Source organism: Ruditapes philippinarum, unplaced genomic scaffold (assembly GCF_026571515.1).
Source record: "Ruditapes philippinarum isolate M1 unplaced genomic scaffold, ASM2657151v2 ctg2353_1_1_1_1, whole genome shotgun sequence".
Classification (NCBI taxonomy): domain Eukaryota; kingdom Metazoa; phylum Mollusca; class Bivalvia; order Venerida; family Veneridae; genus Ruditapes; species Ruditapes philippinarum.
The window spans coordinates 44,597-62,953 of record NW_026863362.1 but is presented as its reverse complement, the minus strand read 5'-3'; the positions used below and the strand labels follow the sequence as shown (position 1 = coordinate 62,953).

The following is an 18,357-nucleotide window of genomic DNA, read 5'->3' as shown; positions in this document are numbered from 1 at the left end:
GTGATTCAACTATTTTTCAGTTACAAGAAATAGCCAAGGCAGTACTAGATGCAACAGAGAAGTATGAAGATAGTTTAGAGGAGATAATTATACCCCCGCACAACAAAGTTGTAAGGGGGGTATACTGGAATCAGCTTGTCCGTCCGTCCGGCCGTCCGTCCGGCCGTCGGTTTTTTCTTGTCCGCCCAAAAACTTAAGATTCCTTTGACCCTTAGTCTTCATATTTGGCATGGAGGTTAGTCATGATTAGTAGATGACCCCTATTGATTTTGAGGTCACTAGGTCAAAGGTCAAGGTCACAGGGGCCTTGACTTCAAAAAGCTTGTCCGCCCAATAACTTAAGATTCCTTTGACCTACAGTCTTCATATTTGGCATGGAGGTTAGTCATGATTAGTAGATGACCCCTATTGATTTTGAGGTCACTAGGTCAAAGGTCAAGGTCACAGGGGCCTTGACTTCAAAAAGCTTGTCCGCCCAATAACTTAAGATTCCTTTGACCTACAGTCTTCATATTTGGCATGGAGGTTAGTCATGATTAGTAGATGACCCCTATTGATTTTGAGGTCACTAGGTCAAAGGTCAAGGTCACAGGGGCCTTGACTTCAAAAAGCTTGTCCGCCCAATAACTTAAGATTCCTTTGACCTACAGTCTTCATATTTGGCATGGAGGTTAGTCATGATTAGTAGATGACCCCTATTGATTTTGAGGTCACTAGGTCAAAGGTCAAGGTCACAGGGGCCTTGACTTCAAAAAGCTTGTCCGCCCAATAACTTAAGATTCCTTTGACCTACAGTCTTCATATTTGGCATGGAGGTTAGTCATGATTAGTAGATGACCCCTATTGATTTTGAGGTCACTAGGTCAAAGGTCAAGGTCACAGGGGCCTTGACTTTAAAAAGCTTGTCCGCCCAATAACTTAAGATTCCTTTGACCTACAGTCTTCATATTTGGCATGGAGGTTAGTCATGATTAGAAGATGACCCCTATTGATTTTGAGGTCACTAGGTCAAAGGTCAAGGTCACAGGGGCCTTGACTTCAAAAAGCTTGTCCGCCCAATAACTTAAGATTCCTTTGACCTACAGTCTTCATATTTGGCATGGAGGTTAGTCATGATTAGAAGATGACCCCTATTGATTTTGAGGTCACTAGGTCAAAGGTTAAGGTCACAGGGGCCTTGACTTCAAAAAGCTTGTCCGCCCAATAACTTAAGATTTCTTTGACCCTTTGTCTTCATATTTGGCATGGAGGTTAGTCATGATTAGTAGGTGACCCCTATTGATTTTGAGGTCACTAGGTCAAAGGTCAAGGTTACAGGGGCCTTGACTTCAAAAAGCTTGTCCGCCCAATAACTTAAGATTCCTTTGACCCTTTGTCTTCATATTTGGCATGGAGGTTAGTCATGATTAGTAGATGACCCCTATTGATTTTGAGGTCACTAGGTCAAAGGTCAAGGTCACAGGGGCCTTGACTTCAAAAAGCTTGTCCGCCCAATAACTTAAGATTCCTTTGACCTACAGTCTTCATATTTGGCATGGAGGTTAGTCATGATTAGTAGATGACCCCTATTGATTTTGAGGTCACCAGGTCAAAGGTCAAGGTCACAGGGGCCTTGACTTCAAAAAGCTTGTCCGCCCAATAACTTAAGATTCCTTTGACCTACAGTCGTCATATTTGGCATGGAGGTTAGTCATGATTAGTAGATGACCCCTATTGATTTTGAGGTCACCAGGTCAAAGGTCAAGGTCACAGGGACTTAGACTTCAAAAACTTTGTCTGCCCAATAACTTTAGATTCCTTTGACCCACAGTCTTCATATTTGGCTTGGATGTTGATCATGATTAGTAGATGACCCCTTTTGATTTTGAGGTCACTGGATCAAAGGTCAAGGTCATAGGGACTTTGACTTCAAAAAGTTTGTCTACCCATTAACTTAAGATACCTTTGACCCACAGTCTTCATATTTGGTATGCATGTTGATCATGACTATAAGGTGACCCCTATTGATTTTGAGGTCACTGGGTCAAAGGTCAAGGTCACAGGGACCTTGACAAAAAAAAAGCTTTTCTTCTCAATTGCTAAAGAATGTCCTGTCCGCAATGTATTGATTTTGACATTTTCACATTTGAAGCATGTAGAATACATAACTTAGCAATGCACTGTCTTAGTAACCTCAGATTTGGCAAGAGGTTGTTCTTGAGCTCTAAATGGCCACTGTTGATTCTGACAAAGTGGTATGCGGGGGTATTCAAGCCATGATAGTGGCAGTTCTAGTTTCATTATATCTCTCTCTAGTTGTCAAGGTGAGCCTTTCTTAACCAAATATTGAGTTGGCACTAGACTCAAATTGTCTGCGGAGCATTTTTTGTTATTTAAAAAAAACTCCCAGATATACCATTATATAGTGTTTCATAATAATTTATTTTTGTACATGGCAAATTGGTTATGGTTCTTTACTTGAAACCACTTGCCCTTCACCGGTGTTGGTTTCATATTAGGGACTTCAGATTATTTCATGTGAAAAAGTTATCCAGCTATCTTATGGTAATATCAGTGGTTCTACTCAGGCCCGTTCATGCTTCATATCATGCACAGAGGGGCACCTGAGGTCTTTGTCCATCTGTAAAGCCAACCAAAGAAAAAACACAGGCTACTATTTGAAAGTGTTCTTTTTTCTTCTTCTTTTTCTGAAAGTCATAAACCACTGTGTTTGGAAAATTGATTATATCTGTGTCTTTCTTGTCAGGGGAGGTTATTATTATAATCTGTTCAAAATGTACCTGAATTAAATCTACATTTTCAATTTTCTTGTTTTTTCATTCCAGAAAAACCCTACAGAAATGAACAAAATATGCTCAGTGCTGTACAAGAAGTTCCCAGACTCATCATCTGTTTTGGGATATTCTGTCATTATCTTGCTGGATTCACATATAGGTAGGTTTTGTTCTCATTTTCCCATGAAAATAATTCTCATTTTTGGAGTTTTTCAAAAATAACTCACGTAATATTAGCTTGTGCTCTAGTGGAGTAACTGATTATTTTCCTTTATAAGCAGTTTATTGTGCTAAGCAGTTTATTGTGCTAGATAAACTATTTTTTCCTTCTTTGGTAAAAAAAATTGAAACAATGCAAATGTCATGCTGAAATTATAAAGCCATTAATCACTATCAATTCAATCCTGCTTATAGAGAAAAAAAATACTGAAGAAATTTTGTTATGTTTGCATAAGTACTTTACAAGATTTAAAGATTTGAATTGTTTTACATTATTGTGATTTGTTTAGAATTTAAAGCAACTGAAGTTTTTTCAAAGGGAGATAAATTCTTGTTAAATTTCTTGTTTTGTGACATAGCACTCATCTGCCTTAGGGGTTGGGTGTTTGTAGTTTACCCTTCAGATTTCAGGGGTGAGCCATTTCTACCTTAACATATCTTGATATTGTTTTATTATAACTTGTGTAGGTGAGGAGAAGTTGTGTACATGTGAGGAAGTTGAGGAGAAATTAAAGTTATACCAGAGTAAGACAGGAGACAGTGGCACAGAAATATCTCTGATTGCACAAGGTTTTGTAGCTCTTTGTAGGAAGGAATACAATAGTGCTAGAAGTATATTTAAACAAGGTAAAAAATTTCAAATTTTGAATTATTTCAGGTAATTGGTTTAGCCAGATTATATAATAATGTCTTTTTTTATTCCAAGTAAGTAAAAATGTGATAATTGCTTCAGATTTATTTTTATATAATTTTAGTTTTGTCTTAACATATTTGTTTGAACTTAGTTGTAACTGAAGCTTTTTAGACTATGTGTTGTTATTATTAGTCACTATTGAGCATATATTTTAGATGTATCACTTGGCCGCAGTGCTTTTTTTCCAATTTTCAAAACAACCTGCTTTCTGAAGGGGAAAATATAGCGCGATAAATCAGAAAAGGGGGAAACCTGAAATCAAATTCCAACAACTGAAAATGGAATTTACCCACACATTTTATGAAGAAGAAAAAATTCAATTGAATTTAACAGACATGGTTCATAGGAGAGCTATCTATAGGGATAACTTTCTAGCTGATAAAGTCAGCTGCTGTTAAGTCATGATTCTGGTAAGGATGAGCACGAGGCTTCTAGGGGAAACTATTAGCATTTTTAGGCGAAATATATCTATTTTAGGCTAGGGGAAATAGCCTTTATTCGGCTGTAAAATACAGTGAAAAAAATCTCTTTGGCCAAGTGGTTAAGGTTGCTGTCCCACTACTTGCCCCTGATCACTTTTGGTTTGAATACTACTAGGGACTTTTGGCTTTAGTTATGTGTGAAGGTTATCCAGTGAGAAGATCAGTAATTTTACTCAGATGTGACCTCATGCATGAAATAATTCATTAGTAAATCTAGAAAATCACCTTGTGATGGTTAAAAAATTTAATAGACAGTTCAGTTACTACACAATAATTCACAGAATAGGGATAACTAATGCTGTTTTATTTCAGTTCCAGACAGTTGTACGATGGTTTGTTTACCATATTTCCAAGCAGTGACCTGCCAGCAGTTACATAGATATGATGCAGTTTTGATCTATTGTGAACATGGTTAGGTTATTTCTTTTTATATTCATGTTTTGTTCATACAGTGTATACACTTCTGCAAATTATATATTTTATCAGAATTTTAATCCAATTTAATCACAAAACCTATGAGATAACCTATAGGTATGAAAGATATGAAAACATATCTTAGCACTCATAAAAAGTATGCATGATTAATTGAATCTTAAGAAATTGACGTCTGTGTAAATAAAATAAATATTTAAATAAAAAGGTTTGACCATCACTATTATGGATTAAAACCCTGCTATTGCAAGGCTATTTTTTAACATGTCAGAAAGCGATTCAGCTAGCTTATGGAAGGTTGGTAGTTCTACTCTGGTGTGTGCATGTGTCGAAGTAAAATGAAAGTTCCAATGTCTTTGAAAAATGATTTTTATGCTCCCCGAAAAATTTTGGGGGAGCATATAGTCGGCGCCTTGTCCGTCCATCTGTCTGTCGGTCTGTCCGTCTGTCTGTCCATTGTCTTGTCCGGAGCATAACTTGAAAACCCTTGGAGATAATTTGTTGAAACTTCATACAGTGGTAGAGGGCATTGAGGGGGAGTGCAGTGTCAAAGAACCATAACTCAATTTTGCCCGGTTTTTGAATTATCTCCCATTATAGAAAAATCTTGTCCGGGGCATAACTCTCAAACTATTACAGATATCAACATGAAACTTTGTAGGTGAATAGATCTCAATGGGTAGATGTGCAGTGCATAAGAACAATAACTCTTTTTGTCTTAATTTTGGAGTTATTGCTTTGTTAATTTTAACACTTTGAACTTTGTCCGGAACATAACTCTAAAACTATTAGAGATATCAAGATGAAACATTGTAGGTAGATAGATCTCATTGAGTAGAGGTGCAGTGCAAAAGAACCATAACTCTGTTAAGCCTCATTTTTTAATTATCTCCTCTTTTAGAAAAATCTTGTCCAGGACATAGCTGTAAAACTATAAGAGATATCAAATTGAAACTTTGTAGGTAGATATATCTCAATGGGTAGATGTGCAGTGCACAAGAATAATAACTCTACCTTGCCTAATTCTGGAGTTATTGCCCTTTGTTTATTTTTACTTTTTGAATTGTCCGGGACATAACTCGGAAATCATAAGAGATATCATCAAGAAACTTTGAAGGTTGATAGATCACATTGATTAGAAGTGCAGTGCAAAGAACAGTAACTCTGTCTTGCATTATTTTGGAATTATTGCACTTTGAATTTTTTCCAGGGACATAACTCTGAAACTACAAGAGGTGTACTTTCCTGTGTCCAAAACCTATTCGGGGAGCATCACCCGGCTCAAACCGGGCTCTTGTTTTTAAAGATGTGGAAATTCAGTAATGTCATTGTTAAAATACATCTTTTAAGATTAACTAGTTAAAGTTGTTATTTCAAATTATTTGAATGATTGCTATTTTGATTTATAGGGCTTAAATTACTGCAGAGGAAAGATCGCATTTTAACCAGGCCTAGTACGGAAATATCGAAAAGCTTTCACCTGTTGAGAGTGACTTCCCTTGTTGCTGTTGGGGACAAAATGTCACTATCTGTTGCCATGGATACACTTGAGAATGTAAGATATTTGTAATATAGAAATTTTGGAAATTATGATAGATTTGGTTTAAACATATTTTATTCGATATAATGTATTTACATTATAATGAACAATATTTATACAATACATTTGCGATTGGGCAGAAAGCTATGAATGCTTATGAGTGTCCTGTCCCAGATAGGTTTGATCTCATCTACTATCAATAATTACATAAAAAAGCATTTCTTTACTTTATTTAAAAAAAAAAACAAAAAAAAAAACAACCTTTTATTTGACTTCTGTAAATGCTCATCAATTATATAACTACATTGTATGTATATGTAAAGTCATGTATATTATCTGATGTATTGTATATAGTGTATGTTGATAATTAAAAAAACAAATGTATTATGTAAAAGAATGGATAAATAAACATATAGGCCTTAAATATTGTTTAAAAAAAAGAGGGTAAGAGATATATTCGAGTTATTTTAATGTTGATTTTGAAGGTCATTATTCTGATGAAGACTGCAGCAGAAGCATTAATAATAGATTAATACAACAAAATTACCATGTTGAGAGCCGATTTTTATCCAACTGATAAAGATAGAAACAATCCTAAAGTAAACAGATCTTCTTGTATTTATTACAGGAACTTGATATAAGTGCAGACACTGTATCTCTTTTGAAGGGACATATACACTTAAAACAAGGAGAGATAGACATAGCAAAGGTATGTTGATGTTGTTTTTTTTTTGGTCTGATTTTTGTTTGATTTTAATGTCACACCTTTATAGCTTACCTGGCTGTAGATCTAAGATGCATTTGGGTCCAACTAGATTAGGATGAAAAGTTTACACATGTCTACTGATGTAGTTATGCAAGTTATTTTGTGCTGGTTTGCAAGTATGGGACTTTACCCTTAATTTACCAGAAACTGGGCTCAAAGTTATAAAACATTTATCAAATCTCAGGATTTTCATGAGTCTGTGAACATTCTTTGGCAGTTTCTTACCAGTCAAATACCTGATATCTGACTTTGAGCTTAGAAAATTTCTTTTTTACTTCGAGCCCTGGTTTTTCTTGGTGAATATTAAAAACCCAAACACTATTATTGAAGCAGAATTATTTAACTTAAGTTTGTAAGAATAAAAGTTCTTGTTTGATAGATGTTGATTTACAAGTTCTATTTATTTTGTATGTAAAATTTTATATTTCTGTTGTTTTTAGCTCGACTATTCGATAAGAATAAGTAGAGCTATTGTAGTCACCCGAGCGTCGGCGTTGGTGTCCGCGTCGGCGTAACCACTTATGTTAAAGTTTTTGTAATAGTTCAAATATTTTCAAAGTCCATTGACATATGGCTTTGAAACTTGGCACACTTGTTCACCATCATGACCCCAACCTGAAGACAGGAGGAGGTAACTGTATCAAGCATTTTGACAGAATTATGCCCCTTTTTCGACTTAGAATTTACGTTAAAGTTTTTGTAATAGTTCAAATATTTTCAAAGTCCATTGACATATGGCTTTGAAACTTTGCACACTTGTTCACCATCATGACCCCAACCTGTAGACAGGAGGAGGTAACTGTATCAAGCATTTTGACAGAATTATGCCCCTTTTTCGACTTAGAATTTACGCTAAAGTTTTTGTAATACCTCAAATATTTTCAAAGTCCATTGACATATGGCTTTGAAACTTTGCACACTTGTTCACCATCATGACCCCAACCTGTAGACAGATAGGAGGTAAGTCTATCAAGCATTTTAACAGAATTATGCCCTTTTTTTTAGACTTAGAATTTACTTTACAGTGTTTGTAATACCTCAAATATTTTCAAAGTCCATTGACATATGGCTTTGAAACTTTGAACACTTGTTCACCATCATGACCCCAACCTGTAAACAGGAGGAGGTAACTGTATCAAGCATTTGGACAGAATTATGCTCCTTTTTCGACTTAGAATTTACGTTAAAGTTTTTGTAATAGTTCAAATATTTTCAAAGTCCATTGACATATGGCTTTAAAACTTTGCACACTTGTTCACCATCATTACCCCAACCTGTAAACAGGAGGAGGTAATTGTATCAAGCATTTTTTCTTACTATCAAGCACTAAGAATAGTCGAGCGTTGCTGTCCTACCGACAGCTCTTGTTTTCCCTGTTATTTCACTTGTAAGAAATTTTAAGAAATGTTTTGCTCCTGTTTTCAAATAATCTTTTACATTCAAAATTTTAGTTGAGATATTAATACAAATAATTACAAATACAAATATAAAGTACATAAGTACTGGTATATATTTGTACAAACATAAAATATAGAATGATATAAGTAAATGAACTTACAGACATGTTTAGTTGGGGAGAGTGTTAAGAGAGTTGTCCTGGAAGGTCTGATCGCATTACATGAACACAGATTCTCCGAAGCCGCACACAGGTTTGCTGTCTTTTATTGTTATTATCATTTATCACATACCCGTGCCGCATTTGCGACTCTGTAAAAATGGTATTGCATGGCTGTGCGTAGATTTTGACATGACATCATTTGCATTATATAATCATAGTGTTATGACGCGCTAAATTTTAGTGTTATACTATAGGCGGGTCAATGAAAACTATTACTTTTTTCATTTTAAACAGTTTTTATTTTGTGTATATGATAAATAGAATATTATATTCGTGTAAATTCATTACTAAACTTAATGAACTTGTTGAATAAAACAATATTATACTAATCAGAGGATCGCATTAATATAATTTGATTCAACTGGTTTAATAAATTCCGTATGTATTGGCACAGATTTGGAAATTATATGCATACAGTAGATACACCTGTGTCAGACTTTTTAAGAATTCCATAAACAATGATATGCTGAACTTTTACAGATATATTTATCAGACCTTCTAAATTTTACCAGTCTTGGTAGATGGTCTGGCAGTCTTTCGGAAAGACGGCATTCCATGCAGGATTCTAACCCAAGGAGGTAGTGGGCAAACACTCACCTTTTCCTCTCAGCTATTAAGGCCGGTGTTTGTTACTACATCACAATAAAGTCCAGTAATACAGTATATTTCAGATCAGGGTGTTTATGCCAAGCAACAGTTCATTTCTTTTGAAAATTTTTATTACATTAGATAAATTTGAAATATTACTTCAGCCACATTTAATGTCTAATGTCAGTAAAGTTGATTTCACATTCTATATATTATTTGCTTTGATTCAGTTAAGAAGACTAAGTAAGTTTAACAGTTTATATATTTTATGATGTTATTTCAGGTTTGAGAAAGCTTTAAAGAGTGAACCAGAAACTGTCAGTCACCAGGTGAATCTTGCTAAATGTTTGTGGAAAACAGAAGACAGAAAACAAGAATGTTTCACCATATTATTAAAGGTTAGGTGTATTTCTTTTTAGCTCGACTATACAATGTATATGGAGAGCTGTCCTACTCACCCCGGCGTCGGCGTCCATCTCCAGATTTCAGATTAAAGTTTTGGTGCAGTAAAATATTTTTCACTATAGCTTTGTCATTTCTTAAGGGATCAACCTCATACTTAGAATTTTCCTAAAAAAATACTATTTTTTACTGTTACTTCTTTATTTGTTAGGGGATCAACCTCATACTTCCAATATATGTACCTTATCATCATTCCCATCTTATGTGACAAGGTTCATAACTCTAGCACCAATATTTTTAGATTTATCTTCCTTTGAACTTAGAATTTTCCTTAAAAAATATTATTTTTTACTATAACTTTTTTTAGATTTAAAGGTATCTACCTCAAACTTCAAATACTTATTCCTTATCATCAATTACATTTTATGTGACAATGTTCATAACTCTTGAAGCAATATTTACAGATTTATCTCTCTTTGAACTTAGGATTTTCTTTAAGAAATATTATAACTACTTTACTTTTTAAGGTATCTACTTCAAACTTCAATTATATATTTCTTATCATTACACACATGTTGTGTGACAAGGTTCATAACTCTAGTGTGACTATTTCTAGAATGATTCCCCTTGATTTTGGAATTTATGTTAACAAATGTTTTTATACTATATATATACATAATTATACATAATTTATTTTTCTTTCATAGTTTTGTTCTCCTTACTGCGTCCAGTATTTTATTAGTCGAGCTTCGCTGTCTCCTGTGACAGCTCTTGTTTGTAAAACTTGTCAGACTTTCGTATAACTTTATGTAATGAAACCAGTGTCTTTCTTAGTTTTAAATAGACTGTCATAATAAAAGCCGTAGCCTAGTATTAATACTGACAATTTGCCTCCCAGTTCAAGGTTAATGCGGTCATGACCTTTTCTCTTTAATATTATGTCAACTGTATTGATTTACTTAAGATTCAAAAAAGAATAAATAAATCTGTTCCTACAGGCTAATTTAAGTTGATAACAACCTCAATATACACGTATGTACAAATTTTTTTCTTCCTGTCGAAAAGTGATTCCTAAGAATGCAAAAACCTCTTAGAGTTCAATTATTTTTTCAAAGAAAAATTTTTTGTGAAAAATTGTGTTTGTTTATTTATTTTTATAGGCCGCTAAAACAAGGATCCTTACAAAACTGTGAGACCATTCCTGTATCTAGGTCATTACTACAGGGCCAGGAAGCAGATGACAGTTCAAGGTCACGTAAATGTTACCCAGAAAGCATTTGACCTTGACCCTAACAATGACGAGGCGGGGGAAGGCACTGTGTGATATTCTGAACCAACTGGGAGAAGAGGTATTCTGACTTGTATCAGATCATTACAAAATACAGACAAAACTTGTGTCTAAAGACCACCTGCTGATTAAAAAACCACATAAAAAAGGTTATGAGCATAGACCTCGTTCGCCGGTTGCCAAGTGGTTAATTTTGGTGGCTTCAAACCTCCTTGTCCCCCCAGGGATTTGTGTGTATAAATTTCTGTTTGGGAACAAAATTTTTCTTTTGTAAAAGGGAAAGGTATCCAGTTTAGCTGATAGGGTTGTTCTCCTAAATTTTGCCCTTTTTTGAAAATTTGAAAAAATTGCTTTTAAAGGGCACTTTTTAGGTTTTTTTCCCCCCTAAAGTAGGCAGTCCATATGACTTAAACATTGTTATTTAAAGTCTAACTAATGAATTAATTAAATAAGAAAAAACTATATTAATAAGTATTTTTCAGACAATGATAAACATTTCTTAAAGCCAAACACTGTTTACTCCTGCATGAATGTAAGAGGTGGGCTCAAATAAGTGGAGTTTATGTAACTTTTAAGCTCCAGCAGGTGAGGTGGTTTTAACCCCTGGTCTGTAACACCTGAGATTAGCCAAAATCATCTTTTCTGTTTTGGTGCCATATGACCTAAATTTTGTTGGTGCGCCATAAAACCAAACAAACCTTAAAAGTGAAGATTAAACATTTGCAGTAACTTTACATCTAAATAATTAAAAAGAAAATTTAATCTTTTTGTATATGGTGACAATATTTACTGCGACAGGAACTGTACATGTTAATATTATAAATTGTGTTCTATATTGTAGGAGCTAGCACATACAATTCTGACAAATGTAACAACAAGAGCAAGTGCTGGCTGGTAAGTTATGAACCGAAATGCCCCATACTCTCATAGCTACAGATTATAGTATTACTATTGACTACATTGAATGTGAATTTTTATAAGCACTGATACAAAGTGCTAAATGGTCATTATTAAGTCTAGGTTTTAATGTTTTTCATTCCTAATTGGCGTGGTTACATCTAGGTCTTAATGTTTTTCAGTGCTAAATGGGCGTGGTTACGTCTAGGTTTTAATGTTTTTCAGTGCTAAATGGGTGTGGTTACGTCTAGGTTTTAATGTTTTTATGCCCCCACAATGTGGGAGCATATAGCGTTGCACTTGTCCGTCCGTCCGTCAGTGTGTCAGTCCGTCCGTCCGTCAGTCCGTCCGTCCGTACGTCCCGAAATCTTGTGAACGCAACTCCTCTTTAACCGGATGGCAGATTTTGCTTAAACTTACAGGGATGAACACCCCTTAATGTGTAGATGGTAGTAAAGGAAGGAATTTTCGCTGCGACCAAAATTTTAACAGAATTATGGCCCTTTATTGTATCTTTTCACTAGATACTATGTAAAATTTTTGTGAACGCAACTCCTCTTAAACCTGATGGCAGATTTTGCTTAAACTTACAGGGATGAAAAACCTTAATGTGTAGATGGTAGTAAAGAAGGAATTTTTTTGCTGCGACCAAAATTTAACAGAATTATGGCCCTTTGTTGATTTTTTCACTAATATTACTATGTAGAAAATTTTGTGAAACGCAACTCCTTTAAAAACCGGATGCCAAGATTTTTGTTAAACTTACAGGCATGGAACAACCTTCAGGTTGTGATGGTAGTAAAGAAGGGGAATTTTCGCTGCGACCAAATTTTTTAAGAATTATGGCCCTTTGTTTGATTTTTTCACTATTAAACTATGTAGAAATTTTGTGAATTGCAAACTCCTCTTAAAACCGGATGGCAGATTTTGCTTAAACTTCCAGGGAATGAACAACCTTAATGTGTAGATGGTAGTAAAGAAAGGAATTGTTGCTGCAACCAAATTTAAACAGAATAATGGCCTTTTTTTTATTTTTTCATTATATCTATGTAGAAATTTTGTGAACGCAACATCCTCTTAAACCGGATGGCAGATTTTGCTTAAAACTTTCCCAGGGATTTAAACAACCTTAATGTGTAGATGGTAGTAAATGGAAAGAATTTTTTTGCTGCGACCAATTTAACAGAATTATGGCCCTTTGTTGATTTTAGTTTTCATTGTGGCACATGTAGTCCAAAAAATATTTGACCTAGAGTCATAAGATTGACAGAACAGTGGCGTGTGGGGGCATCCGTGTCCTATGGACACATTTCTAGTTTAGTGCTAAATGGGCGTGGTTATGTCTAGGTTTTAATGTTTTTCAGTGCTAAATGGGCGTGGTTACGTCTATGTTTTAATGTTTTTCAGTGCTAAATGGGCGTGGTTACATCTAGGTTTTAATGTTTTTCAGTGCTAAATGGGCGTGGTTACGTCTAGGTTTGTACCAAGTGAAACATGAGGATCCCTCTATAGCTATTGCATCTTTCCAGTCTGCATTGAGAGCTGACCCTAAAGACAAGTAAGTGCCTCTTTTACAGAGTATTCTTTATTCTTAAAGGCACATTATGCCTAAGAAACGAATGAATTTTTACTTTTTAGAAAGGGCAAATATGAATTTTATAACATTTAATTAAAGATTTTAGAGCAAGTTAGATGCTTGTAACCTGAAGTAGCAATAAATGTGAAATGTGTCATAAAAGTAGCAAAATGAAAACAAAATAGTAATTTGGCCTCCAATATAAAAAATACTCAATCACTATAAATGTATCTACTGCCAAAAAGCAGCAGATGAAAAAAAGGTTTATGTAATGAGTAACTTTTTGGAACTATAAAAGTATACCAAAAATAAGAGAAATGAAAATAAAAGCCTGCCTATCTGAGGCATAATTGGCCTTTAAAGAATGAATCTGCTTTACTAACCCTGCATTATTTCATTTTAGAGCTGTGTTTTAAAATTTGAAAATTTTCTTGATATGTAGTTTTCCATGCATTTATGTCTCATGTTCCTTTTAAATGGGTATATTTTTTTGAAATTTCCCCCCCAAAAGATTAATTTTTGGGTCCAGACAAAAAGATGGACACTTCTTTTTAAAAATATTTATGCATTTGCGTTTAAAACCCATTTTTGTAAAAGCTTTTTTACTGAATTTGTTTTAACTTCATTGGTTTTTGGTTAGCTGTATTGAAATTAAAATTTATAAAATGATTAGTTTGAAAATTAAAAATGGGGTTTTATGCCCCCCTTCAAATGCCCCCCCTTCAAAAAAAAGGGGTATATTGCTTTGCATTTTTCATCCGTCGGTCCGCAGACCAAATGGTTTCCCGAGTGATAACAAAAGAACCCTTAGGCCTAGGAACTTCAAACTTGGTATGGTGATTGGTCATGACCAGTAGATGACCCCTTATTGATTTTGAAATCAAGGGGTCAAAGGTCAAGGTCACATTGACATTGTAAGTAAAAACTGTTTCCGCATCAATAACTAAAGAAGCTTAGGCCTAGGAATTTTCAAACTTGGTATGATGATTGGTCATGTCCAGCAGTATGACCCCTATTGATTTTGGGTCAAAGGTCAAGGTCACATTGACCTTGTAGGTAAAAAACGGTTTCGATCAATAACTAAAGGAACGCTTAGGCTAGGAACTTCACACTTGGTATGATGATTGGTCATGACCAGTAGATGACCCCTATTGATTTTTGAAATCAAGGGGTCAAAGGTCAAGGTCACATTGACATTGTAAGTAAAAACTGTTTCCGATCAATAACTAAAGAAAGCTTAGGCCTAGGAATTTCAAACTTGGTATGATGATTGGTCATGTCCAGCAGATGACCCCTATTGATTTTGGGTCAAAGGTCAAGGTCACATTGACCTTGTAGGTAAAAATGGTTTCCGAGTGATAACAAAAGAACCCTTAGGCCTAGGAACTTCAAACTTGGTATGGTGATTGGTCATGACCAGTAGATGACCCCTATTGATTTTGAAATCAAGGGGTCAAAGGTCAAGGTCACATTGACATTGTAAGTAAAAACTGTTTCCGATCAATAACTAAAGAAAGCTTAGGCCTAGGAATTTCAAACTTGGTATGATGATTGGTCATGTCCAGCAGATGACCCCTATTGATTTTGGGTCAAAGGTCAAGGTCACATTGACCTTGTAGGTAAAAACGGTTTCCGATCAATAACTAAAGAACGCTTAGGCCTAGGAACTTCACACTTGGTATGATGATTGGTCATGACCAGCAGATGACCCCTATTGATTTTGGGGTCAAAGGTCAAGGTCACATAGACCTTGTAGGTAAAAACGGTTTCCGATCAATAACTAAAGAACGCTTAGGCCTAGGAACTTCAAACTTGGTATGATGATTGGTCATGACCAGTAGATGACCCCTATTGATTTTGGGGTCAAGGGGTCAATGTCATATTCAACTTTTTCATAATGACGGTTTCTGACCAATAACTCAACAACTCAAGTTGCCTTGGTTGATATTGTTATATTAAACTAAAAATGCTTTTGGTATACACATTTGAAGGTCTTATGTAATATAACAACTTGGCTGTCATTAATGAGGCCTACATGATTCATAAAATTTATGCATATATTATTTGGTAAGATTTGTAATAACTTAAATTTCTGCACACAACCTATGGGGTCACAATAATTATTACTTTGTGACTAGTCATGACCAGTAGATACTAGATAACCCTTATTTATTGTTTGTTCACAGGGTCAGAAGTCATGCATAATAACCTGATCACATGACTAATTGGCTGCCGATAGGGGGCATACATGTTTTACAAACATATCTTGTTTACTTTTAAATTTGCAGTCATGTATGGGAATGTCTCGGGGAAGCTTACCTAGCTAGAGGAAGTTTAACAGCATCGTTGAAAGCTTTCACCAGAGCATCAGAGTTATGTCCTGATTCCATGTACTGTTTATTTCAGTAAGTAATGCTTTACATTAGATTGGGCATGTTTGTATATTGGCAGGAAGATGCTGTTTTAATAAGTCCATGATACTGTTGATTATTTATTGAAAACTCTATTTTATTTTAAAACTTTTGTGACATAAAAGTATTTAAAGTAACAATATCATGTGTGACTAAAACCATTGCTTTTTCTATTGCTTTAGTAAACTTATAATTATGTACATAATTATATGTTTATTCATCCCCATTTGAGACTACATAAGGAATATCATGTTTGTCAAAAACATTGAAATTATGAAAATAATAAAAAATTTGTTTGTCATTTATTTGTTTTTCTCCATTTGGGAAGGTGCATATATAATTTGCCCTTGTTTGTCCATCATGCTGTTACATTATCTCCTTCGACTGACAACAATAGAATGTTGGGGTATTCTGGTCACATTTCCAGTTGAATATATATTTTTTGGTTATGACATTACTTTACCTTCACTGCTTTTTATAAATGATTTTGTTAAAGAAGGTTTTAAATTTCCCTTTTTTGGTAAAAAAAAACAAAAACATTTTAAATGTGGGGGTTTCCCATTTACATGAATTTCTTTTTTAAAGGTGGGATTTAAAAATTTACAAGTTGTAAACTTGTTTTCTGTATTATAGTAAACCATGGCATATTATCTATTATAAATATAGAGAATGTTGAATATTGTAGAATGGCGTCTATAAAGCAGACATTGGGTACATATACAGAAGCTATAGAGGAATACAAGATTAATATTAGAGAAGTCACCTAACTATGTTCCATGATTTTGAAAAGGTAAGATATAATTACCAAGCTCCACAATCTCTTGTTTTTATGTTTTTTTCAAAAAAAAAAATTAAAAAGATGTCGTTTAAAAATGTTTTTTTAAATATAAGCTTTAGCTGATTGTTATTGTTCATTTTGTTAAATCAAAGAAAACTTATTGTTTACCCTCAGCTTAAGCTCAGTAAGCTGTTTTTCATGACAATTATACTCCAGAGAGATCTCTTTTATTTCATCATTAACTGCCTCTGTGGTCGAGGGGTTAGAGTCGATGAACTTCTAATCCAGTTTACCTCTCTGGCGTGGGTTTGATCCCCGGGAGATGCTTTGGTAGGTAAGCGCGGGGGAAGGTAGTCTAGTACTGGTGTAATCTCCCAGGAATGATGGTTAGGAAACTACCCCTCCTATATAACGAATACTGTTGGGAAAAAAGACCAAAATACCCACCACACGTGTGTTAAAATGAAACAAACAAACAAACAATTATTCATCATTATACCGGACATACTCTAGCAATAAAGTTTATATGGAGAAAAGAATACTGGATTATATTGTAGTTTTAATTTAATTTTTAACAATTTGTATAATGAATAAAAAAGTATGAAAAAACTGAATTCCAATGGGACTTTAAAAGTAATTTTGCAAGTGATTGAATTTTTCAAACAAAGTCCAAATATCGGTTTTCAGAACAACTTATGATTTTCCAAAAGTCTTATTTAAGTTAGACCCATTGCAAATGGTAAAGTTTGGAACCCATTAAGGGGTGATTTTCCCCCTTTAACAAATGATACTTTATTAGGGAACAAAAAAGATGCAACATTATGAGTTTAGGGCCCAGTAATATGTATTTGATGATAGCTCAGTCCCCCAGTTCGGGGCCCAAGTTTTTAAAAATTTTTTTGGGATAGCTCCCCCCAAAATTTGTATTCTAAACATTGAAATACTAAAACTTTGAAGGGGATGTTCCAAATTCATAGCGGGCAAATCCTTTTACTTCATTCAAGCGGTTTAAGGGGAATTAAAAAAAAAATTTTTTAAAAATTTTTTGGGGTTTGTTGGAAAAAGTTTAATGTATTAGTTCCCAAAGTCTTTATTATGGGAAGCCCCTTCCCATGGCCCGTCCCAGAGATTATTTGAAAAAGTTTTGGGCTGTGTTACTTTCAGCGGGTTTAATGAATTTACATTTTGGGTTTAAATTTTGTAACTTTTTTTTAAAATTTTTTGATGTTATTTTTTGATTTCATTTTGTTTTCATATGATTTTAAAACACAAACTGGGGGCCTAGGGAAAAAAAAAGGTGTTGAGTTAAAAATTACCCCAAAGGCATATTTGGCGTTTTTTTCCTTTAACTTTGGTAAAAAAATTTAAAACAGTTTTGATCTATTTTTTTCCCTTGTTATGTTCTTGAATAAATCAGAAGTTTTTGAAATTTTAGGATCCATAAAATGGGAATGTTAAAAGGCCTTTTAAAGATAAAAATTTTTTTTAAATTCCAAAAAAGAAAAATGGATGATTAAAGGGGAAAAAAGGCAGCTTAGGGGTTAAAAAGTGTTTGCCTCAAAACCGGGGATTCGGGGTTCAAGCCAACTGTGGTCAAAAACCCATTGTTCCTTATAGGGATATAGTACGGGGGTAGTTTTGGGGAAGGAAAGCAGCCCCTGGGAAATTAAATTTTTGCTACATCCCAAATCTTCAAATTTGAGCTTAAAAATTATATAATGTTTAAAGTAAGTAAAATATCTCCCCCAAAAAAAAATGTTGGGATGTATGAAATAATAAAAAAATTAAGAAAAAAAAAAATTTTATTTAATTTATAGAAATTTTTCAAAAAAAAAGAAAAGAGGAAAAAATATTTTGATGATAAAAATTTTAAAATAAAAAGTTTGCTAAAA

At 34.2% G+C, this 18,357-nt stretch overlaps 3 protein-coding genes across 3 annotated transcripts in view; 2 read left to right on the top strand and 1 right to left on the bottom strand.

Moving 5' to 3' along the window:
• The window catches only part of LOC132721917 (superkiller complex protein 3-like), a gene marked incomplete at its 5' end in the record, with an annotated part of 47,300 nt that extends 36,592 nt beyond the window's left edge, over positions 1–10,708 (top strand). The window contains 10 exon segments of the mRNA XM_060706296.1: positions 21–89; positions 2,277–2,303; positions 2,826–2,934; positions 3,462–3,620; positions 4,482–4,580; positions 6,011–6,156; positions 6,770–6,850; positions 8,468–8,556; positions 9,397–9,511; positions 10,676–10,708. Of these exon segments, the coding sequence (XP_060562279.1) occupies positions 21–89; positions 2,277–2,303; positions 2,826–2,934; positions 3,462–3,620; positions 4,482–4,580; positions 6,011–6,156; positions 6,770–6,850; positions 8,468–8,556; positions 9,397–9,511; positions 10,676–10,708 (927 nt within the window).
• Positions 1–18,357, bottom strand: part of LOC132721913 (uncharacterized) — a 78,343-nt gene that overhangs the window by 16,451 nt on the left and 43,535 nt on the right. The window lies entirely within an intron of this gene.
• LOC132721911 (superkiller complex protein 3-like) lies at positions 10,718–16,463 on the top strand. The gene is made up of 5 exons (XM_060706289.1): positions 10,718–10,864; positions 11,645–11,697; positions 13,151–13,258; positions 15,565–15,681; positions 16,373–16,463. Exons 1-5 carry the CDS (start codon positions 10,775–10,777, stop codon positions 16,452–16,454), a joined length of 450 nt encoding a protein of 149 aa, XP_060562272.1. The 5' UTR covers positions 10,718–10,774; the 3' UTR covers positions 16,455–16,463.

Bases quoted from the DNA above. Each gene is read 5' to 3' on its own strand.
- LOC132721911 (XM_060706289.1), top strand. From the start codon at position 10,775: ATGTTACCCAGAAAGCATTTGACCTTGACCCTAACAATGACGAGGCGG. The intron at 10,865-11,644 runs GTATTCTGACTT...TCTATATTGTAG, and splicing joins TGAACCAACTGGGAGAAGAG to GAGCTAGCACATACAATTCT. The intron at 15,682-16,372 runs GTAAGTAATGCT...TGAATATTGTAG, and splicing joins TCCATGTACTGTTTATTTCA to AATGGCGTCTATAAAGCAGA.